At 37.2% G+C, this 23,196-nt stretch overlaps 3 protein-coding genes across 7 annotated transcripts; 2 read left to right on the top strand and 1 right to left on the bottom strand.

The window, feature by feature from the left end:
• Window positions 1–3,584: 3,584 nt before the first annotated feature.
• On the top strand, window positions 3,585–8,199 carry VPS11 (vacuolar protein sorting 11). Its single transcript, XM_008231676.3, has 5 exons — window positions 3,585–4,025; window positions 4,231–4,410; window positions 4,503–4,826; window positions 4,906–6,678; window positions 7,662–8,199. The coding sequence occupies exons 1-5, from the start codon at window positions 3,804–3,806 to the stop codon at window positions 8,016–8,018; spliced, it is 2,856 nt and encodes a 951-aa protein (XP_008229898.1). The 5' UTR covers window positions 3,585–3,803; the 3' UTR covers window positions 8,019–8,199.
• Window positions 8,200–10,334: 2,135 nt separating this feature from the next.
• LOC103329240 (Sterile alpha motif (SAM) domain-containing protein) lies at window positions 10,335–13,250 on the bottom strand. Of its 2 annotated transcripts, none has more exons than XM_008231675.2 (4): window positions 13,094–13,250; window positions 12,778–12,859; window positions 11,272–11,464; window positions 10,335–10,757 (listed from the first exon to the last, which is right to left on the bottom strand). In XM_008231675.2, the coding sequence occupies exons 2-4, from the start codon at window positions 12,841–12,843 to the stop codon at window positions 10,627–10,629; spliced, it is 390 nt and encodes a 129-aa protein (XP_008229897.1). In that variant the 5' UTR covers window positions 12,844–12,859; window positions 13,094–13,250; the 3' UTR covers window positions 10,335–10,626. The 2 variants fall into 2 exon arrangements, with proteins under 2 accessions (XP_008229897.1, XP_088906846.1); XM_089050720.1 differs by lacking the exon at window positions 13,094–13,250 and adding an exon at window positions 12,994–13,054.
• An 812-nt stretch (window positions 13,251–14,062) lies between these two features.
• Window positions 14,063–21,849, top strand: LOC103329235 (Nucleoporin, Nup133/Nup155-like protein). Of its 4 annotated transcripts, XM_089050255.1 has the most exons (9): window positions 14,063–15,130; window positions 15,210–15,366; window positions 15,536–15,651; window positions 15,752–17,581; window positions 18,044–18,765; window positions 18,874–19,029; window positions 19,491–19,827; window positions 20,340–20,407; window positions 21,055–21,849. In XM_089050255.1, the coding sequence occupies exons 3-9, from the start codon at window positions 15,630–15,632 to the stop codon at window positions 21,604–21,606; spliced, it is 3,687 nt and encodes a 1,228-aa protein (XP_088906381.1). In that variant the 5' UTR covers window positions 14,063–15,130; window positions 15,210–15,366; window positions 15,536–15,629; the 3' UTR covers window positions 21,607–21,849. The 4 variants fall into 4 exon arrangements, with proteins under 4 accessions (XP_088906381.1, XP_088906382.1, XP_008229893.2 ...); XM_089050256.1 differs by lacking the exon at window positions 15,536–15,651; XM_008231671.2 differs by having other exon boundaries at window positions 14,063–15,366; window positions 18,877–19,029.
• The last annotated feature ends 1,347 nt before the right edge of the window (window positions 21,850–23,196 follow it).

Genomic DNA, 23,196 nt, shown 5'->3' with positions numbered 1-23,196 from the left:
CTGCTTGTTGTCACTCTTATCCTAATGTGTCCCGGTTTCTCTGTTTTGCTGAATTGTATAAATTAAATATTATTATATTCATTTCAAAAATTACAGGGTGTAGCCTACTTGTCGTTACAGAAATTTGCGGGAATTTATGGAAAATGAGCCTGGATTTCGAAACAGCCTCCAACTAAAATTCCCAATTTCTCCTCCACCTATTTTGAAATGGTCCTTCCATTCCAGTTATTTTCCTTTTTTGTTTTCTTAACAAATTTATTTATTTTTTATAATAAAAAAATATAAGAATACAAATATTTCGGAAATACCTATGTGTCCTATGTGGGTCAGCCTGTCTTGTTGTCTTGTCTATACAGTAGGTGGCTGACATGCAGAGGTCGCTGGGCCCACACGGGCAGGATGAGCGGTTTGGATTTCATCTTCACGTTGGGGTTTGGGGTGCGAAAATATAATCTGCCATCTGCATGCTCGACACGTGGCAGGTTGCAGCGAGATACAGTTTGTTTTCCTTTTTTTGGGTGGATAAATAACTGTGGTGCACTTTAGGTTATTAAAGTTAACGTGGGACCTACGTCGTCATCATCCGTACCCACCAATCCTAGTTGGCTGTCTGTGGGTCCCCGATTTAAAGGGCTCAGTTCACTACTCCGTGATTGGTGGTTGCATTTTTCCCTTTTCTTTTTCTTTAAAAAATACAAATAATAATGAATTCGTAATTGTACATTGTATTAGTAGATGATTAGCTTCGTATTTTAATGAGCACAAAACCCAATTTGTATTTTTTTTATTTCACGTTGGTTTTTAAAAAAAAAATAAAAGGAAAAACATGTGCACCACTTAGGAAGTGTAATATACTAGAATATATTGATAAAAATTAGGAAAAAATAAAAAAAAAAGTTGGGTAATAAAAGAAAGGGTAGGGGTAATTTAGGGACAAAATATTTTGTTGATCACTTCGTAGTGACCTATTCAAAAGGAAAATATACACGTGAAAAAATTTAACAAATGTGATACTGTGAATCTAATCTAGATTCGCAAATTGAGAAATGCTTGGGAGGTAATTTTTCTCCGGTAGAAGGGGAGCTTTCTGTTGATTAAGTCGCCTAATTAAGTTTTTAGTAATCTTGTTATTCTATTTCAAAATACTATTTATATTTTAGAACATTCCACTATATGATGTCATAATTGCTAAGGATATTTGAACGAAGAGAGCAGAAACACAGTCAATTGATCAAATCAGTGTGTCAAATTCACTTCTCCGTAAATTATAGTAGTTTAAAATATTATAGCCGCTTGACTTCATAATAATAATGAAGATTAAGAATAAGATTTTAATTTATGGAAGGGGAGATGATGAGTACATTTGTGACCAAGTAGTATGATTGAGGAATGTGATATGGACACCCTTGTCAATATCAGCCAACATAAATAAATGAAACGAAGCTGACGTCCCTCTGGCTTTATTCGGCACTTGTTCTAATCCAAATCCAATAAACCCCAATTAAATAATTTTAAGATCATGGGCATCTTGATTATTTAATGTCTACAACGTACTTATTAGCCTTAATGTTACAATTACATAAATAATTATACCAACACGACAACACCATAATCCACCTACTTATAATACTTTTTGATTTTATGTGAGGTACGTATTTTATCACCGAAGTTATAAACTCAAACATATTAGAATCGTAAAACAAGTCTATGATTGTCAACGGGGTTTAGGCTAGTGGAAAAGGACCTTGACATGCATACTAGTGGTTCCATATTTAGACCGATAGTACCTTGGTAGTGTGAAAAACCTCATCCTCTTATAGTTTGGACTATCGCTTCTATTAAAAAGAAAAACGAGTCTATGATTTATTTATATATTTCACATGGTATTCTATAAAAGTTTGGGAGAAATTTTGTACAAAAATTAAAAAGCAAAAAGAGAAAGGAAAAGACGCAAAAATTATAGTTTCTTCACATGCGTTCAACTAATCATCTCTAGCTTCTTCTTTTTTTCCAGGCAACATGTGGTTCACAAATACAAACAGAGAGGCAAAAAGGGCGTTGAAAGTTATGAAGGGGAAAAGGAAAAATTTGGCCCACTTTTTCATCAGATCACAAACAAAAACAACTATCATCTATCTGTATCTTCCACTCAACTTGATCAACCCTAGCTAGAACTTTACTGTGTTCCATGCATATATGTGGCGGCTGAGTTTGATGGTTTTGGCTTGTTAGCCATGGCATGGCCCAATTGGTAACATCAAGCAATTGAGTGGCAGGCCTGGAGATTTAGAGGGCAACCTTATCAGGATGCTGCAAGGTTTGAACACACATAAAAATCCATTTTTACAACTGATGTTACCATCTGATCTGGATATGATTTTATTGTACATCATCTGATCTGGATATGATTTTGTTGTAGCATATTTGGTTTGTGGTAGTGTAAGGTGTGACAACTTTTGACAAGATAGGAAAACAAAACATGTTTGTGATTTGTAAAACAGAACGCGCCTTATTTTTGTGAAAATGAAAAAAATAACCTGAGTTATCATGTTCGGATATAATATGTGTGATTTTGTTGTAACATGTGTAGTTGTCGAGAAAACACAAGAAGAACACGAGTTGAAACATAACGAGTTTAAGTTGGGGATAAGAAGAAGGTACATCAATAAACTTTTAACCAACTCTATGCATTGCTCTAACAAATTGTTGACCTAGTGTCGGGCTTCTTGGTCAAATGCAAGCAATCACATGAGTCTACTAATAGGCCGAGGTCCACACCATGTGCATGTGATGCTGGGTCAATAAAACCCAATCATATCCCATGCAGGGCTTCAATCATTTTCTCAACTCTTTTAAGGAAAATTTCATGCACTTTATTTTATTTCTGTTTTTTAACCATAAGAAAAATTGTACATGCTAAACTTATGTTTCAGTAGGAAAAAAAAAATCAGATGGAGAGAGGAAAATTCGAACTCAAAGCGTTGATTGTGAAGATACATCTTTAAATTCTCACATTACAAATGAAATTTAGTATCGTTCTTGAGATATGAACTTACGAGTTACGACTTTATTCAACGAACTGAAGACTTAATTTTTTTGGGCCTTACTCCATGTGTGAAAACGGAGAGTAGAAGATTGGGCTTTCAAGGATATGTATCCCATGAAAGCCCAATAACTGTTCATAAGATTGCAAAAGATCAACTGATCAAGTGACAAATTGTAAATTCTTTTTTACCCTAGATAAAAACAAAACTTCGACAAAAAAAAAAAAGGAAGATAAAAACAAAACTGTTTTAAGTCCCGGAAGTTTCCGAAAAGAGGAAGCTTATTGAAGGCACTCTGCATTTTCTGTATTTTTTTTTTAATCTCAACCGTTCAAATAATCCAATAGTTTAAGGTAGGCCACATCAGCAAAGCGTTTATTTTTAACTTTTGGGTCAAAATTTACGCCGTTACTTCTCCATCCTATTGTCGTATTCAACACCGTTATTTTTGACTTTACCTTCAACGAAGAATCAGAACTTCACCCCTCGACGGCCATGAAACGACATCGTTTATAGCTTTCTGGCTTATTCCGGAATACCGTTTTGACTGTAACCATCATTCTGCAACTGCCGTAGAACCCGACCCGATTATCAGAGAAAAGGAGGAAGACGATTTTCAGAAAGAGAGAAAGGAAATGGCTTTCTGAGGTTTTGACGCCAAGTAGTTGGCTTTGGCCGTCGATCTCAGCCCTTGAAAATTGAAATCAGAGCCGCCCGATCTGCGAGGTTATCAATTACTGGAAAACAAGAGAGTTCGCAATGTACCAGTGGAGGAAATTCGAGTTCTTCGAGAAGAAATTGGCGGGAAAGTGCTCGATTCCCGAGGAAGTGAGCGGACGGATCGAGTGTTGCTCGAGCGGCAGAGGGAAGGTGGTGATCGGTTGCGACGACGGCACCGTGAGCTTCCTCGACCGCGGCCTCAACTTCAGTTATGGCTTTCAAGCTCACTCCTCCTCCGTACTCTTCCTTCAGCAGCTCAAGGTCAGCCTCCATTTACAACATTTTATCTTGATTTAGTGATTTTGTATTTGGTTCTCCGGAAAGTTTGGAAAACAGAAAAAGAAGGATTTGGGAAATTTTGGGACTTTGGAACTTTGATATCTGGATGTTAGGTTTAGTTTCATTTTTTCAGTAATTGTTAGGAGATGACACGTTTGTTGATTTTCTCCTGTTATTATTAAATCAGCAACGCAACTATTTGGTGACAATCGGAGAAGATGAACAAATTACTCCGCAGCAATCGGCAATGTGCCTTAAGGTTTTCGACCTGGATAGAATGCAGTCGGAGGGCACGAGCTCGAGCTCAACGAGCCCTGATTGCATTGGGATCTTGAGGATATTCACCAACCAATTTCCTGAAGCAAAGGTAGTGCATGTGCCCAATTATTGGAATTTGTGAAACATTGAATTCGATTGAAACAATAGGGTTTTAAGTCTAGTTGTGGCTTATTACTGCAGATTACGTCGTTTCTAGTACTAGAGGAAGCACCTCCAATACTGCTTATAGCTATTGGCTTAGATAATGGTTGCATTTACTGCATTAAAGGGGATATTGCGCGAGAACGTATCACCAGGTTCAAGCTTGAGGTTGATAATCTCTCTGACAAGAGCTTGTCCTCGGTGACGGGACTGGGGTTCAGAGTAGATGGTCAGGCCCTTCAGTTGTTTGCCGTGACTCCATCTTCTGTGAGCTTGTTCATCTTGCAGAATAAAACTTCAAGGGGGCAAACGCTAGATCAGATTGGAAGTAATGCCAACAGTGTTGCCATGAGTGATCGCTCGGTATGCAATCCAGCCTCATCTTCGTTGGTGTATTTTCATGTATATCTTAGCATTTTATTTATTTATATATTTTGATCAGGAGTTGATAATTGGTCGACCTGAGGCTGTGTATTTTTATGAAGTTGATGGGCGAGGCCCTTGTTGGGCTTTTGAAGGACAAAAGAAATTTTTGGGGTGGTTTCGTGGATACCTTCTGTGTGTTATTGCAGATCAAAGAAATGGCTACGATACTTTCAACATTTACGACCTGAAGAACCGTCTAATTGCCCACAGCCTAGTGGTTAAAGAGGTTTCTCACATGCTTTGTGAATGGGGTAACATAATACTTATAATGGCTGACAAGTCAGCTTTGTGCATCGGGGAGAAGGATATGGAGAGCAAGTTAGATATGCTCTTTAAGAAAAATCTTTATACTGTTGCCATCAACCTTGTTCAGAGTCAGCAAGCGGATGCTGCCGCAACTGCGGAAGTGCTAAGAAAGTATGGGGATCATCTGTATAGCAAGCAAGATTATGATGAGGCAATGGCTCAGTACATCCATACCATTGGTCACCTTGAGCCTTCTTATGTGATACAGAAGTTTCTAGATGCACAAAGAATCTACAACCTTACAAATTACTTGGAAAAATTGCATGAGAAGGGGCTTGCTTCTAAAGATCATACCACTCTTCTACTGAATTGCTACACCAAATTGAAAGATGTTGACAAGCTGAATGTGTTCATTAAAAGCGAGGATGGTGTTGGAGAACATAAGTTTGATGTGGAGACTGCAATAAGAGTCTGCCGTGCAACCAACTACCATGAGCATGCAATGTATGTTGCTAAAAAGGCAGGGAAGCACGAATGGTACTTAAAGATCTTACTTGAAGACCTTGGCCGATATGAGGAAGCCTTGCAATATATTTCAAGCCTTGAACCAAGCCAAGCTGGAGTGACAGTGAAAGAGTATGGTAAAATTCTCGTAGAGCACAAGCCTGTTGAGACAATTGAGATACTTATGAGGCTGTGCACTGAAGATGGAGAATCAGGCAAGAGAAGAGCTGCTAATGTTGCATACTTAAATATGTTGCCATCTCCTGTTGATTTTCTTAACATCTTCATCCATCATCTGCCGTCGCTTATGGATTTTCTTGAAAAGTATACTAACAAGGTGAAGGACTCTCCTGCTCAAGTAGAAATCCATAACACACTCTTGGAGTTGTACTTGTCCAATGACTTGAGCTTCTCATCAATATCACAAGCTAGCAATGGTGAAGATCTAAATCTCAGGGCTAGATCAGGTGCAACTGCAACGTCAAGATCAGGGTCCAATGGGAAATTTATTGCTGATGGCAAAGATTCAAATAAGGTAAAGGACCGTCTAGAAAAGCAAGAGAAAGGGCTACGACTGCTTAAGAGTGCATGGCCATCTGAGCTGGAACATCCACTTTATGATGTTGATCTTGCCATAATCCTTTGTGAAATGAATGAATTTAAGGAAGGCCTTCTCTATCTATATGAAAAAATGAAACTCTATAAAGAGGTGATTGCTTGCTACATGCAAGCTCATGATCATGAGGGTTTGATTGCATGCTGCAAACGACTAGGGGATTCAGGTAAGGGTGGGGACCCAACTCTGTGGGCAGATCTGCTAAAATATTTTGGTGAACTTGGAGAAGATTGCTCCAAGGAAGTGAAGGAAGTTTTGACATATATAGAAAGGGATGACATCTTGCCGCCTATTATTGTTCTTCAAACACTGTCCAGAAATCCATGTCTCACACTCTCTGTCATTAAGGATTACATTGCTCGAAAGCTTGAACAAGAATCAAAGTTGATCGAAGAGGACCGTCGAGCTATTGAGAAGTATCAGGTTAGTGCTTATTTTTTGCAGCTGTCATTGTTAACTTGTTTATGGGCAATGATTTCCCCACTCCTATTTTATCCACTTACACTCCTTTTTCCTATTTTATCCACTTACACTCCTTTTTTAGTTATAAAAAAGGAGTGTAAGTGGATAAAATAGGAGAAAAAGGAGTGGGGAAATCACCACTCTTTATTATACCTCTTCTTTCATTTCACTGGCCTCCAGTAAAAGTTGGTTAACATTCTTTGTTCCTTCTTGAAGTCTTCCTTGGAAACTTTTGTAATGACATGATTGTGATCTTGTCAAAGCAGAATGTATCAAATAAGTTTGCATGACTATCTAGTTAGGTTTAAAATGGCATGAACAAAAAGAGGAAAAAAAAAAAAAAACAGAAGTGTTTCAAATAGTTATGAGATAAGTGCATCATGGAAAAAAAAAAAAAAAAAAAAATCTAGGGATCATCTTCAGGGTTCATGTATGGGGTTACATTGAACTGACTTCTATTTTTTGTTTTGTTTTTGTTAGACGTTGAACTGAAAATTTAGTTTTTGGACAATTCAACATTTTCTTGACCAGTGAAAGTGTTTCTTTGAAGGAAATTGGCATATTATTTAGCAAGTGAGAAAATAATCCAAAGAACTTTAACAAACACTTCAGTCTAAACAAGGGAAATGATCAGGCATGTTTGGCATGTCATAGTTCTTTTATCTATATTACATGAGTAGGTGAAGCTGAGTCTTTCTCATGAAAGATATCTTCAGCTAAAGTAATCAATACGGGACAGGCTGGTACTCTTCCTGATTTCTGATGAGAGTATCCATTTGTGTGTGTGTGTGTGTATATTGGACCAAAAATAAATCATCTGCAAAAAAAAAAAAAAAATAAATAAAAACACTTAACACCATTTTAGGTTTCAATTCAAACTATTGTGTGGTTGTTTCGTGTGTGCATGTGTGAGGGATTATCTAATGAACCCTTTAATTCTTCAGGAAACCACATCGGCAATGAGAAAAGAAATTCAGGATCTTAGGACAAATGCTAGAATTTTTCAGCTCAGCAAGTGCACTGCATGTACTTTCACTCTTGATCTCCCAGCTGTGCATTTTATGTGCATCCACTCATTCCATCAGCGATGCCTCGGCGATAATGAGAAAGAATGTCCTGTATGTGCTCCGGAATACAAGTCTGTGCTAGAAACGAAAAGAAGTTTAGAGCAGAACTCCAAAGATCAGGATCGATTCTTCCAGCAAGTTAAAAGTTCGAAGGATGGTTTTTCTGTGATCGCTGAGTATTTTGGGAAGGGGGTCATTAGCAAAACCAGTAGTGGACCCACAGGTGGTTCTTGATCAGCAGCAGTTCTTTCAAAGTTTGGAGGCATTGGATGACTGTGCTTCTTCTTGTTTTGTTTCCCAAAGTTTGGAGGAGTGAAATCTTGTGTTTTCTTTTTGGCAGATCAAAATGGCATATCCTGAAACAATTTTGCGGATCTGCATTAATTCGAAAAATAAACTGAAATTTGTGAGTAAAGGGCATTGTTATATAACTTAATATTCCCATTTCTCACTTTCTAGCAGCTTTGGAAAACACCCTTATCATATATACAAATTTATAAATAAACCAAATCCTAGACATGTATTTATAAAAAAAATCAAACACTATTTAAACATAGAAACACACCCAAAATCAACAATTGTATATTTTTTGGGTGTGTTTATAAATGGGTTTTGAGTGTGTAATGATGGGTTTTGGGTGTGTTTATAAAGTGTTTTGGGTGTTGGGTTTTTTTATAATTTCAGCCTCCATTTTGGGTATTTTAGTGAAACTCCCTATCATATATCAGCTGGCCACATCACATACTACTGAGTTGTTTAGATTTTACTTAACTCGGTTTTTTTACTAGTTACTCGTCCTTCTTCAATAAAAATTCTATCGCCCTCCTCTCCCAAAAAAAAAAATATATCAATTTTTCTACCTCACTAATCAAAATTAGCATCGGGGAAAAAATTACCGAATTATCAGCCTCTAATTTCAACTCGAATTAAATTTTAGTTATTATTTTAATTTGCCAAACTGTAAAGCTACCTAGTTGATGGAACTGTGGAATGTGCTGTATACTATTCAGGTGACCTAGGATGGTATAGCTGTTGACAACTCTAATCATTATATATCCGTAGCGTACGCATCCATTCTATCCATTTGTTTGACTGGCCCAGATTGGAAGGTACACGGTAGCTTTTATGGAATCAGTTAGTGGTTAAATTCTTCCAAAGGGGAGAATCCTAGGCCCCTAACAATAATTTTCAAGCTTAACCTACTCTTTTGAATGTGGCCGTTGTCTATATATTATCTGAGAATCTAAAGCTGTAAATATTTTGGTAGCCTCAGTCGGTAATAAGTTAAATCTGAATGTTCATGTATTATGAGCTTCACATGCATCAAATAAGAGTTAATCTGATCGTTCATGCATATGTTGTAAGCTTCATATGCATCAATAATTAAAAAGTTCTCACGTCAACAACTCGTAATAAAGTACTCTTTACTACTTGAACAAATAATGATTCTAGTGTAAATAATTAGTGAGAAGTGCTTTTTGATTGATGATATGCATGAAAATATATCACATTGGTACTTTTCATTGTTTGAGAAGTCACTACGATAAGTCCCATCTGTATAATCTGTTGAAAAGGTCATATTTTTTATCATGTTCGATGATGGCTCATGTTTTGCAGTTGTCCTATCAATAGTAGTCTGTGGTAGACCATTGCTGTCGGCGCGTACCCAACCTACCATGTTGGTTCACGCAAGGTTTGTGCAATTTATTAGCAATTCCCCAACTCATAGTGCTTGGGACAATCGCCCCGGGATCATGCGAGCCTCTCAACCATTAATGCATTGGAATGTAAGTCATTCATCTACGAGTTATCAATGATTTCTAAATCAATTTTTTTGAATTGGAGATGATAAAATAAATATCTAACTTGGACGTAAACAAGCACAAGTGAACCCTTTTCGACCGAACCCTAGACATTCCATCCATGCTCAGCCTTTTCAGCTTGACACCACCCAAAAAGGCCATGTCCGGATTCAGGCCCTCGCCTCAGCAAATATTAAACAATGGTTTTATAATGTTTGTCCACATCCAACCGAGCACGACACCAAATCTCTCGACATCCCCTTTTTGGTTATGTAGAGACAGCAGAATCAAACCATGTTGTCTTCGTATTCCATGTCTCTCATCTAACCCTACTTTTATTAATGGCAACTTATAATGGGGGGTTCCAACAACTGCTTAAACAATTATAAGCAGCTTCCCCGACACCTCCGAAACTTCAGTTTCTGGGTAAATGCAGAGGCCTGTGACAAAATCAACTCAAGGATGCTCCTTTAGTTACATTCCGGGAACCTTGATCACCACCAACTTCCAAGATCTAAGAAGAGGTAATTTGACTACTTGAGTTTGAATATAAATTGACTTTATCTATAAACTTCCAATCGAATACAGACATTATACAAATAATGTGTTCATTATAAACACTCAGAGAAGTAGAAGCCAAATTGTCAATTTCTACATTTCCAGAATTTTGTGATCATCAAACCAGTGAAACTGACCCAAACACTAACAATCGAACTCAAGTATCAAAATCATTACTGAAAATCACTACTTTAAGGGGAAACTGTAACTTTATAAACATGGGCTGGATGATCTGCAACAAGAACTTGATTGCCTCATCATGGTTCTCAAAGTAAACAAACATATCAAGATCAAAAGACCAGCGACAGATACATTAAAGGCTATATAAAAACAGAGTTCTCCAAAGAAGAACAAACATGTAACTTGACAGACTCGAGAGAAAAAAAAAAAAACGAAAAAAAGCACTTTCCTACTCTGTTCTCTAGGCAAAAAAAAGAAAAAGAAACAAAGAAAATATACGTAGGTACATATAAGATCATCCTTTATGGTTCCAGCTTCAAGGAAACAACCCGTGATTGTCTGTTACGCTTTGCCACCTTGACAAATACTACTGAGAGGCAAGATGGAGCCCACCATGGCCTGCGGACCTTTTGCTCCCCTTTCAGGCAAGCCACTGGACATAAACTTGGTTTAGCACACACACAGATGGTATCTAAATGCAATTCAAATTTCAGAGGAAAAAGGCATATATATGTAACTCAAGGGAAATATGATTCCAGAAAGGTTTAAATTCTCAACTTGCTAGGATAGATGAGAGTTTCACAATGCTATTGAATGAGGCATAAGAATGGTTTCTTAGTGTCAGCGTGCTATGCTATCAGTAGACATTTGAGTACATGAAATGAATGGATCATGCATGGCCAGTCTGTCTCACCAATCCATATACTCTACAAATACTCTCTTTTCTGTTTTACTTTTGGAATAATTATATTTTCCATTAATCAAATGTCATATGTACTTGTGCATAGAAAATGCAACAGAGAGATAATCATAACCCTTATTCAAATCTATTTATCCAATAACTCTAGAGACTAAATGAACTTTTTGATATAAGAATGAACACAAAGACTTTCACACTTTTTTCACAGCATGATAAAGACCGCTAGGAAAATTTATAGGCCACAGACCTTTAATTCGCCTTAGTTCCTTACACAGCGTGATAAAGTCTCCCCATTTCATGTGGCACCGTCTTATAAACCGAAGAATCTGCTCAGTAGTAAACATTGACATGCCTTCCAGGTATTCTCCATTGACACCATTTTCCTTAAAAGTTTGCCGGTAACTGCCGAGGTTTATCTCTTCCAACCACAAACCGACATCCTGTATGAAAGGGGAAAATAAACATTAGAATACATGTGGGTGAGCCATATATCTTTATATTCATTTTATTATATATGGCCAAAAAATATGTACATGAGGCCTTCATCTGGGCACATGATAAACTCAGCCTATTAAGTCACTGTTGTTATAATATAACAGTCCCTCCAACCCAAAAAAAATTAAAAAACCAATATCTACCCAAATTTTTGATCAGGACAACCTTAAACTTAGGGCAATTTAAACTTTTTCTTTTGAGATTATCCGACTAGAGTTCATCCATATCAACCAGCATCACTTCACATGGCAAGGTAATGTTTTTGTCTGTAACTTGGCTGTGTTTAATTTTAATATCAATAATCCCCTTTAGTCACAAAATATCTGTCCCCAGAGGTAATCCTAAGATTCCTAAGACCAATAGTAATGTGTTTGTCTCATTATTTTCACTGTAATGTATTTACTCATAGCTAAAAATAGTTAGGTAGAGGCATCTTTAGCACAACTTCAGAGTCAAAGACCACATTCAAGCTTTAGCTCATAGTTTTGTTCAATTGTGAAGTTGTTAAAAAAAAAAGTAATCCATTCATCATTCTATGGACAGGGAAACAATTTCCACACCCCAAGATGAGGAGGGTCCTGACCAAGTGAATAGCAACAGATAATACAGATTGCACTAACAACAAACTTTTGTTCTGTAGCATTTTAGAATCGTTTTATAACGTGACAGAGTCAAACGCCTGACACCTCAAGAACCATAAATCAAAGAAAGAAGATTGTGTCAAATAATAGCAGGAGGAGGATGAACTGATTGTGTCAAATAATAGCTGGAGGAGGATGAATTGATGAGTGAAGGAAGGCAATTATTTTCTGTAATAACAACATGAGATGGATTCATATGAAACTGATGAATTTCCCAGCTTGCCAAGTATGAAGGATAATTAGCAGATTACATGAAAGTCTCCTCTATTTCGATTCATTAAGTTGGTCTATTTCACAATAATCAAAACTAAAACCTACCACTTGATAACCGTTCCCCCAGTAACAACCCCATAAAAAAGAAAATACATCACAGGATGTTAAAAAAACCCCCAAAATTTGAAAAAGTTAATACATACAAACACACATATATACAAAGCCTAACTCGAAGAGAAACAGATGCATGAGCTAGCAATAAATTAACAAAAAAAATGAAGAGTCAAAATCAGATGTCCCAAACAACAATTCTCCAATACCAACACACAAGATCTACTTGATTGAATGAGAAATATCCAAAAACAAGGACAGAAAAAGAGAAAAAGAGACTGAAAATTGGTTACCTCAACAGTCCAAATGAAGAAATCAAGAGGCTCTGGTGGGTGTTCTTTGCTCATCTCCCTAATCATAACGCCTTTTCAAGACCTTCAAATCATTCACAACCCAAACACACTCTCAGTCACAGAGACGACACAGAGTAAAGAGCTTAAAAAATAAAATTTCACAAAAAAAAATTAAATAAACAAATAACAGCTTGGTCTAAGACTAGTGGCAGTTACTGCGATCCGAATTTTCTTCGTTTTTTTTTCTTTTTCTTTTGTTCGTTGTATTTTCTGGGAGACCAAACAGAAAGTTAGAGAAAGCTGGATTGGGACTTACCGTGCGGAAGGTGAGTGAGAATTTTGAGGGTATAAATTCTCTACATTTGTTTCAGAGCTTAAAGAGAGAGAAAGTAAGAAGAAGTCTGAAACTGATGACTCATTTGCTTTCTTGCCCACTCTTTTTTTCTGTCTCTTAATGGAGTTGATGGGCCTCCATTTTTCTCCTTTATTTTCCCTTTTAATTTCTCTTAATTATCATTGCTAAATTTCAGATAATAACACTAAATTACATTTTTATCCATATAAAAATTGTATCAGATTGCAAAGCGATATTGGGTAGAAGGAATCCAACACACACCTCATGTACAAAGATTAGTGCTATTAATCGCTTGAGCTACGTGTCCTTCACAATTCATTTAAATTTTTACTAGTATCTCGATTGTGAAAAACATATATTCATGATCGTAAATCGAGATACTAATAAGACTAAATTCATTTGAATTCTAAAACCATAAAAGGTTGTAATTGTAAACGTCGAAATGAAATGAGATACCCTAATTTAGCAAATGAGAAATTCTCATTAGTACCCCTTAAGGTAATTTATAAATTTTGTTGGTAAATAATTTAATATTTTATTTTGGTTCGATGCATGTCAAATCATAGAGTAATTGGTTATTAATAATACACTTTATGACGTTTACTATAATAACTTTGTCTTAATTATTTTGGGACCATTATGAAATTATTACTAAACCAGCTTCAATTAAGGTGCATGTTTGGGCCCACGTGGGCCGGCCTGAGTTTGATTGAACTGGAAGACTACGAAGGCGACAAGTTGGACCGACCAAATCGAAACCATGCAGACGGTCAATGAATCTTATGGTCATCAGATCGGACGGTCATGATGGGAGTTTCTATGAAGCCACAGTGAACAGTTACATGTGCAACACGTGTCCATACCGCGCTTACGTTGCGCTATCATTGTCCCTGGCCCACATACCAAATAATAACCCTAAATCAGTAATTAGAATTACATCACTTCCTTCTTTTAGGTGTTTATTGTATTGTCACTTCTTGTCTCTCCTTTTGATCTTGCACCCACTTTTAACTGACTTTCTATTGCTAGTGTATGTATGCACCCCCAAAGATTACAAAAATAACTTTTCTTACCTCTTCTGTATTTTTTTGATGTAAATTACTGTAATATAAAGGAAAATTAGAATTCAGGTATAACGAGACGGGCGCTCTCCTGACAAACTAGTTTAACCCATATATACTTTATCCAAAAAAAAGTCAACGCGTGAAAATAAAAGTAAACTGTGAGTAGTCAATGTTGTACGAACAAATGTTGTTTTACTCATAACTCATTATTTCTATAGTTAGTTAAGATTTCGTATTAATATAAACCTTAGTGTTACTATAAGATATAGTTATCAATATGGATTGGGTATTTGTATCAATGTGGACCTACAATGGGGCCAATTCAAGAGGCGGGTTAAACAAGACCTTCTTAATATGCTCCTATGGACCTAATCCGTACTATATATATAGCAAGGGCATGACTCATGAGAGAAGACAAAAAGGACCCAACTTAAAAAGAGCCCAATTTTATCCCAACAACAAAAAAAAAAAAAAAAAAAAAAAAAGAGCCCAATTTTATAGTGACATAACATATATGGAAATGTATGAATGAATTTTTTTATTTTATTATAATTTTAATACATGTGATATTTTAAACTATAAGGATGAGGGAAATTTTCACACACATTACCAATTCCAACTTGAGACCGTGACTTACAAATCAATATATTTTTCCACTCAACTAAACCCTGTTCGCATCGACATGTGTTTTTTTATAGTGTTGTGCTGTGTAATGGTTAATTTTCCATTGTTAGATTTATATATTGTTAAACATGCTTTGATCTAATGGCTTAAATTTGTGTAAAGGTATTGGGCCCACCACCTTTAGTATTGCTACACATGTCCTAAAGTCGTGAGGTCGCCCACACCGGATCACCCCGCCGTCAAATTTCCTCTCTCACACAAGAGTCAAGAGAATTCAAGCGCTCGCATTTTCCGTTTTTCAGCTCACAGTGTATCCCTAAACCCAAAACCCCCAAATTTTCCCTCTCTTTTTTCTCTTCGAGCAAAAACCAAACAAATGTTCTCTCCAGGAACTAAGCGACTCAATGTGAACCCTCGTCGGGACCCAGGATCTCCGGCCACTCCTCTCGTCGAGAACCGGCGATCTGTTTCCGATAACCCGGTCCCGAACCGGCCCAGTACCGGAACTCCGGCTCCCTGGGCTCCTCGCTTATCTGTTCTCGCCAGGTACTCGTCTAATTTATTACGCAATCGTTCCTTGAATTGCTGAAATGAGCTCGTCGGTTCTGCATGTGGGCTTAATTGTTGGTTTTAATTGGATATGGTAATGGGAGAGTTGGGTTGGTGAATGTAAGGGCTGATTTTCAATCGTTTGTGTTGTTTTGTGTTTGGTTAGAGTTTTACCAGCGAACCAAAGTGAGAAAGGGGATGAAATTAAGCCTGTATATGTTGGAGAGTTTCCCCAAGTTGTTCGTGATGAACAGGCCAGTATGGTCCAGAAGCATGTTCATGGTTAGTAGGGTTTACTCCATGAGCTTGGTTGTTGAATGAAATGACTAACTGTAGAATGGTATCCGATGTTTTCTCTTCTTTTTTTTTTTTGTTCTTGCAGGTGATGCATATGTATCTGGTGGAATGGAGAGGGGAACATCTCTGGCATGGATTATATGCGGAAACAGACTCTTCGTGTGGAGTTATCTGTCTCCTGCAGCATCGATCAATTGCATTGTTCTTGAAATCCCTGCAAGTGTTTTTGAAGGTGGGGATGTGGGCAGAAGTGGTGGGAACTGTTGGTTGCTTTGTGTTGTCAATTGGGATAGCACGTCTACAAGAACAAAGAAAGTTGTTAAACACTGTAGCTCTGCTGGTATTGTATTGTGTAACAAAAAAACTCAAGCTGCGGTGTACTGGCCTGACATTTATGCTGAAGGCAGAACTGCCCCTGTTGTTAGTGTTGCATCTTCTGATGAATTGGAGGCAAATTCTTCACCTATTGATAGGAAGACCACCCCAAAGCGACAGCAACTAAATATGAGGCACAGGAGTAGTTTGACTGGGTTTTGTACATTTAACTCTTTGATTGCTTCTGCAGTCCCTGATTCCCAGAATATGTGTGTTGCGCTTGCCTGTAGTTCAGATGGCGAGCTATGGCAGTTTCATTGCAGCCCATCTGGTGTTAGCCGTAAGAAAGTATATAGGGACAATCAGACTCTTTCCTCCCAAGGGGGTGACAATGGTCAAAACCTAGGAAGCAAGGGTTATCCAAGGTCACTGACCTGGTGTTTTCCAAGTCTTCCTATGCAGGAATCTAACAGGCAGTTTGTTCTTCTGACAGATCATCATATTCAATGTTTTAATGTTGAACTTTGTGCTGAATTTGCTGTATCAAAACTCTGGTCTCATGAGATTATTGGCTCAGATGGGGATCTGGGCATTAAGAAAGATTTGGCTGGGCAGAAGCAAATCTGGCCTCTCGATATGCAGGTGGACTATCATGGTAAAGTGACTACCATTCTGGTTGCTACCTTCTGCGTGGACCGGAGTAGTAGTTCAAACTACACACAGTATTCTCTATTGACTATGCAATATAAATCTGGAATGAGTGTAGAGCCTACCCATGAAAGAGTTTTAGAGAAAAAAGCACCTGTGCAAGTGATAATCCCAAAAGCAAGAGTGGAAGGTGAAGACTTCTTATTCTCCATGAGGCTGCGGGTAGGAGGCAAGCCTTCAGGATCAGCAATCATCCTTTCTGGTGATGGAACAGCAACAGTATCTCATTATTTTAGAAACTCTACAAGGCTCTATAAATTTGACCTACCTTATGATGCTGGAAAGGTTCTAGATGCTTCAATTCTTCCGTCTACAGATGATGGTGAAGAAGGGGCATGGGTTGTACTCACCGAGAAGGCAGGAATATGGGCAATACCTGAGAAGGCTGTTATACTTGGTGGGGTTGAACCTCCTGAACGAAGTTTGTCACGTAAAGGTAGCTCAAATGAAGGATCTGCACAAGAAGAGAGAAAAAACCTTACATTTGGAGGCAATTTTGCTCCTAGAAGGGCTAGTTCTGAAGCATGGGATGCTGGGGATAGACAAAGGGCTATGACTGTAAGTGCACGTCAAACTGCCCAAGATGAAGAATCAGAAACTTTACTGAGCCAGCTTTTCCATGATTATCTTTTATCTGGGCAAGTTGACGCCTCGTTTGAAAGGTTAAAAAATTCTGGGGCATTTGATAGGGACAGAGAGACAAATGTTTTTGCGCGAATGAGCAGATCAATTGTTGACACTTTAGCTAAACACTGGACAACAACTAGAGGAGCCGAGATTCTGGCAATGGCTGTAGTATCCTCCCAACTCATGGATAAGCAACAGAAACATACAAAATTTCTCCAGTTTCTTGCTTTATCCAAATGTCATGAGGAGCTGTGTTCGAGACACAGTATGCCCTCGTGCCTATTATATTTGCAATGTTTTATCATTTGATGTCAAATCCTTTCCAATTGACATGGCATATATTGAAACTTGAAAGTTCATGCATGCAACGGTGTAGGTATAGCACACATTTACTTCCACGCGTGCTTATCTAACCCACTGCACTCAATCAATTTCTTTTAGGTTGTCAGATATTAACACATAAAATTATATTTTGTTACCAGCGTTTAATTTATCAAAAATATGATTTTCAGGGAATTTTTTATTTTTGGTGCTGTGCTCATTTGATAATTTTGTCATCAGAGTATCTATTGGATGCATGGAGTATATTAATTAGTGTTTAGATGACAATATTTCCTAAGGTGTCCTATCATGGGGGTAGAAGGCCTTTTGAGGAGTATATTGATTTGAGGTTCAGTGGGGTGCTGTTGACCAACTAAATTATGTGTTTTTGTTTCCTTTCTGGCAGGAAATTCTTTGCAAATTATCTTGGAGCATGGTGAAAAGCTTGCTGGAATGATTCAACTAAGGGAATTGCAGAACATTATCAGCCAGAACCGCTCTAGTAGACTTAACTCCTCCCATTCTAGTCCGGAAAATCAAATATCAGGTGCTCTCTGGGATCTCATTCAATTAGTTGGTGAGAGAACCCGCCGGAATACTGTTCTTCTGATGGACAGGGATAATGCTGAAGTCTTTTACAGTAAAGTTTCTGATCTTGAACAAGTGTTCTCTTGCTTAGACAAACAGCTAGAGTATGTAATAAGTGCAGAGCAGTCATTTGGGATTCAGGTCCAGAGAGCTTGTGAACTGTCAAATGCATGTGTTACTATAGTTCGTACAGCCATGCAATACAGAAGTGAGCATCACTTGTGGTATCCGCCACCTGAGCGCTTAACACCTTGGTATTGTCTAGCTGTGGTGCGCAATGGGATGTGGCACCTCGCTTCCCTCATGCTGCAGCTGTTAAAGGAGAAATCTCCACTTGATGTGTCTGCAAAATCAGATTTATATACTCATCTAGAAGTGCTGGCTGAAGTTCTGCTTGAGACATATGCTGGTGCTGTTACAGCTAAAATTGAACTAGGAGATGAACACAAAGGCTTATTAGATGAGTATTGGAATAGGAGGGATGCACTCCTAGACTCTCTTTATCAACAAATCAAAGATTTTGTGGAAGTTGGGCATCAGGTATTCTTTGTTTATTACTATTATTGTTTAAATTTAATTTTAGCTCAACGGTATCTCTTTGTGATCCTGGTGCTGGATAAGTATGCATCTTTGAATTTATTGTCTTAGCAGAATTTAAATGAAGGAACTGATGATCTAAATGAAGAAATTCTTGCGAAGCTTTCGTCATGTTTGCTGCCCATGGCAAAACGGCATGAATGCTACAATACTTTATGGAAAATATGCTGTGATCTGAATGATTCTGGACTACTAAGAAATCTGATGGTATGCCAGTTATAATTTCTTCGGCTTGTTACTTGTTTATTTTCATTTGTTTTCTGAAACTTATGGAATGGTTTCTCTGTTGGAAAGGTTGTTCTGTGCTAGTGTATAGTATTAGTCCGTTGGAATTCATTTTAACCATTGAAGCATAGTAACCTGCGTTGGTTGTTTCTTGAAGCTTTTCCTCTTAATGCTGCCACAGTTCTGAACATTTACTTTGATGCTATTCTCTTCTAATTAGAATAATTCTTCTGCAACTTTTTTCATAATTTCAATGTTTAGTCCTACTTAGAAGTTTGTTATTTTTAAGGATTTCATTATTATGTTTCTGTTTAAACTTAAAAACTTAGGTTTTCTCTTGATCATTTGCTTCAAAGATATTGTTTGATGTGATTTCTGTTTGCTCTTGTTTTCTTGTCTTATTAGATGTCTCTTTCGTTTTCTGAAAATGATTTGTTGTATAGCATGACAGCAGGGGACCTAATGGAGGGTTCAGTGACTTTGTGTTCAAACAACTTTATCTAAGGAGACAACTTTCCAAACTGCTTAGGCTTGGGGAAGAGTTTCCTGAAGAGCTATCCATATTTTTAAAGTATCATCAAGATCTTCTGTGGCTTCATGAAGTGTTCCTGCATCAATTTTCTTCAGCTTCGGAAACTCTTCATGAATTAGCTCTTTCTCAAGAAGAAAGCTCAATTTCAGAAGCTGAAGGGGGGACTGGTCCTGAGAATCTGACTATGTTATCGAAACTGGCAGACAGAAAGCGTTTTTTGAATCTCTCAAAAATAGCTGCAATAGCAGGTATGTTTTAACCTTTGGCTTTCCTTAATAGTTTCTTTATATAATTCCCCTCTTCTTGAGTGTTTTCATGTTTTTCTTTACACTGCATACTCCATATGTTTTCTTATTCTTTTAACTGTTATTTAAAGAGAGCTTTATTTTTATTGCAAAATCAAGTTAATATAGTAAGTTGTGCAAACCATCAAGTCAAGCCACTTGAGGACTTCCCATTTGATGAGAAATTGGTAAATGCCTCTCTAGTATAGCAATCAAGGGCTGCTAGTTGTGAGATATATTTTGGTTTCTGTGTTGTCTTGATTTTTATGAGTGGTTTTGTCACTTAAAAGACCAAGTAAGACTTCCGCATGTTAAGAATTTCTACATGGTTCACTGCTTTGGGGTGTTGGAAATGCTAATATTTTTTGGGCATGGGAAGATATAAGAACATTACTCGGTAATTTTATTTGTTTATTTTAGCTTGAGCATTTATACTGGTGATTTGAGTGTTATATAGTTGTTTGCTTCATTGGCAGGTAAGGATGTTGATTCTGAGACCAAAGTGAAGCGCATTGAGGCTGATTTAAAGATTCTAAAGTTGCAGGTCTGTTGTGTATTAAAACAAATTTAATTGTCATTTTTGTTTTTAGTTGAAGGGTCTTCCTGATTATTTTTCCTTTTTAAGCGCTTTCGTTATTTGGGTATCAGAATTGGCAAATCGGTCATGTATTATCATGCCTTCATTAAAATGAAAAAAAGAGAGAGAGAGTAAGGATTCTGCTTTTTATGATTGGGTTTGGGTTAACAGGAACAATTCATGTGCCATGTCTCTTTCCCCTTCCACCCTTCATATTCCACGGTTGGTGGCAGTTCCATGAAAATTTTCTTTCAGTCATTGTACTTGCGTGATTAGAACCCAAATTCTCAATGGTGATGGTGCATTTTTAGTCATTTGTATTAAATTGCATGAGCAATTAAATCAAGCTTAGCAGGTTGAGAAGGTTGTGCCTTGTTCTTCATATGTCCTTATTGAACAAGGCATATATAACAGAATTTTCCACCCCTCCCACTCTAATTATTAAGGGGGAAAGTAATTTATTTTATTTTCAAAGATAGGACTTTTGGAAATCAGAAGCAGTGATCAAGCAAAGCCTTGAATTATGACTTATTTTTTAACTCTTGAATATGATGAATCTCTTTCAACTATGTCCATTCACTGTCAGTCTTCAACTGATGCATCATCTGTTGCAGGAAGAAATAATAAACCTTCTTCCTGATGATGAAACAAAGCAAAGCCTTGACACAAAGCTACTTCATCCAGAAGATCTTATCAAGCTGTGCCTTGAAGGTGAAAAAAGTGCGGAGCTGTCACTGCTTGCTTTTGATGTATTTGCATGGACCAGCTCCTCCTTCCGTAAGACCCATGCAAACCTTTTAGAGGATTGCTGGAGAAATGCTGCTGATCAAGATGATTGGAGCAAACTCTATCAGGCATCGGCATCTGAAGGGTGGAGTGATGAGGAAACCTTGCAGAACTTGAAAGACACCGTGCTTTTCCAGGCATCAAATAGATGTTATGGACCAGAAGCTGAAACTTTTGGAGAAGGGTTCAACGAAGTGTTGTCACTGAGACAAGAAATCGCGGAGCCTCCAATCATGAAGGATTCGGTTTCTTCTGTGGAAGCAGTACTCATGCAGCATACGGATTATTCAGAGGCCGGGAAGCTGATGCTGACTGCGATCATGTTGGGTAGTTTACAGGACGATAACATAGAACAAGAAGGTCCTGTGCCAATGGAATGACAGTCAGATTAGTATGAATCATGGTGATGAGTTCCTGGATGTGTCATTGTGTTTTTTGGTTGATACACTAAGATTCGTAGTGTACTAGCCGACAAGTTACAGCTAAATTTTCTCTTTTTTTTTCTTTTCCCTTGTGAAATTCTCCAACCAAGTTTATACGAACATTTGTCAGTCTACGCTGATGCTTTACTGGTTGTCAGTTGTAAGAATTTTCTAAGAAGGCAGCAAGTTTTCTTTCTATAACTATATATGAACATGGGAATTGAACCTGGGATTGGAATCGGCAGTAATTCATGCAAGCAGATGCATTATCGGCAATTTCTGTCAAATTTAAGAATGCCTTTAGTTTTAAGGGAAAACAAAGCGTGACAAAATCAAACCAAAATTGAAGAAATGAGAAGAAAAAAAGAGTGCAGTTTCGGCGTTTCTTTCTTTGCCGCGTTGCCTTCCATTACCTCGAAAATACATCTAAATTTCAAGGAAAATAGACTTATTTTGGGGCGGAAAAATGCATGATGAATTTACCGGGAAATACTACTGGTTTTGTTGATGAATTACGTTAAAGTAGAATGCTTTTCTTCTTCTTCTTCTTCCATTGCCAACTACTTTTGCATTCTATTAAAGCCTCTTATTCTTGGTCAAAAACTACTGCGGCAGGCAAGCCAATGTGAAGAAAAAGAGGGTCCCCTGCCAATGGAGCGACAGTCGGGGTTAGTATTGAATCATGATGTTGGGTTCTTGAATCGAATCTCTTTCTTGCTACTTCTATAATTAATAAAATATTCAAAAATGCAGACATGAGTTTAGCAAGTTGGCTAGCTGATGTGCTTCTCACTCTGCACCGACTTCGAATTCCCCTCTCTTAGGTTTATATCAGTTCAAAGTAGATTATAGCTTGTATATATATAAAAAAAAGTAAAATTTTTTTTTCAAGTAATTGATAATTTGTTTTCCTTTTTTGTTCTTCCCATATAAAATTGCTCTAAAAGCAAATATTTGTCAGTCTATTATATGATGCTTTACTCGTTATCAGTTACTGAGCGATTATATATTTTGAAGTGGATATTTTAGGTTATTCTTACATAAAAATTATCTAGATTCCGAATTATTTGGTTATCCTAAATGTGAATAAAAAATGTTGTTCGATAAATAAAATTGAAAAGAAGACGCAGATAATCAAATAACTAAATAATTTCCGACTCAGCACTTTTTGTTTTTGTTTTTTTGTGTTAGGTAATTCTTGGAAGAGAACTTAAAAATTGAACGGTTTCTCGATGATGCTCGATTTACAGCCATAAATAGGGTTTCCTTGTCTTCTTATAGAAATTTCCCTTGAAAGTGTTCAACTCTATATATGGTTACTGTGTAATACCAATTTCCAAACTGTTGTTATTTATACTAATTTCATTTATAGAATATCCAAAGTCCTGCCTCTAATACAAAATCTTTTTTCGGAGGGTTGGTGATGAATATCTTGGTTTGGAATTTTTTAAGAGGTTTATTGAACAAGACGACCCCAAAACGAAATTAAAAACACTAATCTATTTGTTAGTGGTTACTTAGACGAATTAAGTAAAATAATGAATATTC

The sequence above is a fragment of the Prunus mume genome, linkage group LG4 (assembly GCF_029339155.1).
Source record: "Prunus mume cultivar Tortuosa linkage group LG4, ASM2933915v1, whole genome shotgun sequence".
Lineage (NCBI taxonomy): Eukaryota > Viridiplantae > Streptophyta > Magnoliopsida > Rosales > Rosaceae > Prunus > Prunus mume.
Note: the sequence above shows the minus strand (reverse complement) of the source record. Positions and strands in the feature narration are given on the sequence as shown.

What these genes read in the sequence shown, in the direction of transcription:
- VPS11 (XM_008231676.3), top strand. Translation starts at nt 3,804, where the DNA reads ATGTACCAGTGGAGGAAATTCGAGTTCTTCGAGAAGAAATTGGCGGGA. An exon ending in TTGCCATGAGTGATCGCTCG is followed by an intron (nt 4,827 to 4,905) that starts GTATGCAATCCA and finishes TATTTTGATCAG; the next exon opens with GAGTTGATAATTGGTCGACC. An exon ending in GAGCTATTGAGAAGTATCAG is followed by an intron (nt 6,679 to 7,661) that starts GTTAGTGCTTAT and finishes TTAATTCTTCAG; the next exon opens with GAAACCACATCGGCAATGAG.
- LOC103329240 (XM_008231675.2), bottom strand. Translation starts at nt 12,843, where the DNA reads ATGATTAGGGAGATGAGCAAAGAACACCCACCAGAGCCTCTTGATTTC. An exon ending in TCTTCATTTGGACTGTTGAG is followed by an intron (nt 11,465 to 12,777) that starts GTAACCAATTTT and finishes CCTTTCATACAG; the next exon opens with GATGTCGGTTTGTGGTTGGA. An exon ending in GGAACTAAGGCGAATTAAAG is followed by an intron (nt 10,758 to 11,271) that starts GTCTGTGGCCTA and finishes GTTTATGTCCAG; the next exon opens with TGGCTTGCCTGAAAGGGGAG.
- LOC103329235 (XM_008231670.3), top strand. Translation starts at nt 15,197, where the DNA reads ATGTTCTCTCCAGGAACTAAGCGACTCAATGTGAACCCTCGTCGGGAC. An exon ending in CGCTTATCTGTTCTCGCCAG is followed by an intron (nt 15,367 to 15,535) that starts GTACTCGTCTAA and finishes GTGTTTGGTTAG; the next exon opens with AGTTTTACCAGCGAACCAAA. An exon ending in GGTCCAGAAGCATGTTCATG is followed by an intron (nt 15,652 to 15,751) that starts GTTAGTAGGGTT and finishes TTGTTCTTGCAG; the next exon opens with GTGATGCATATGTATCTGGT.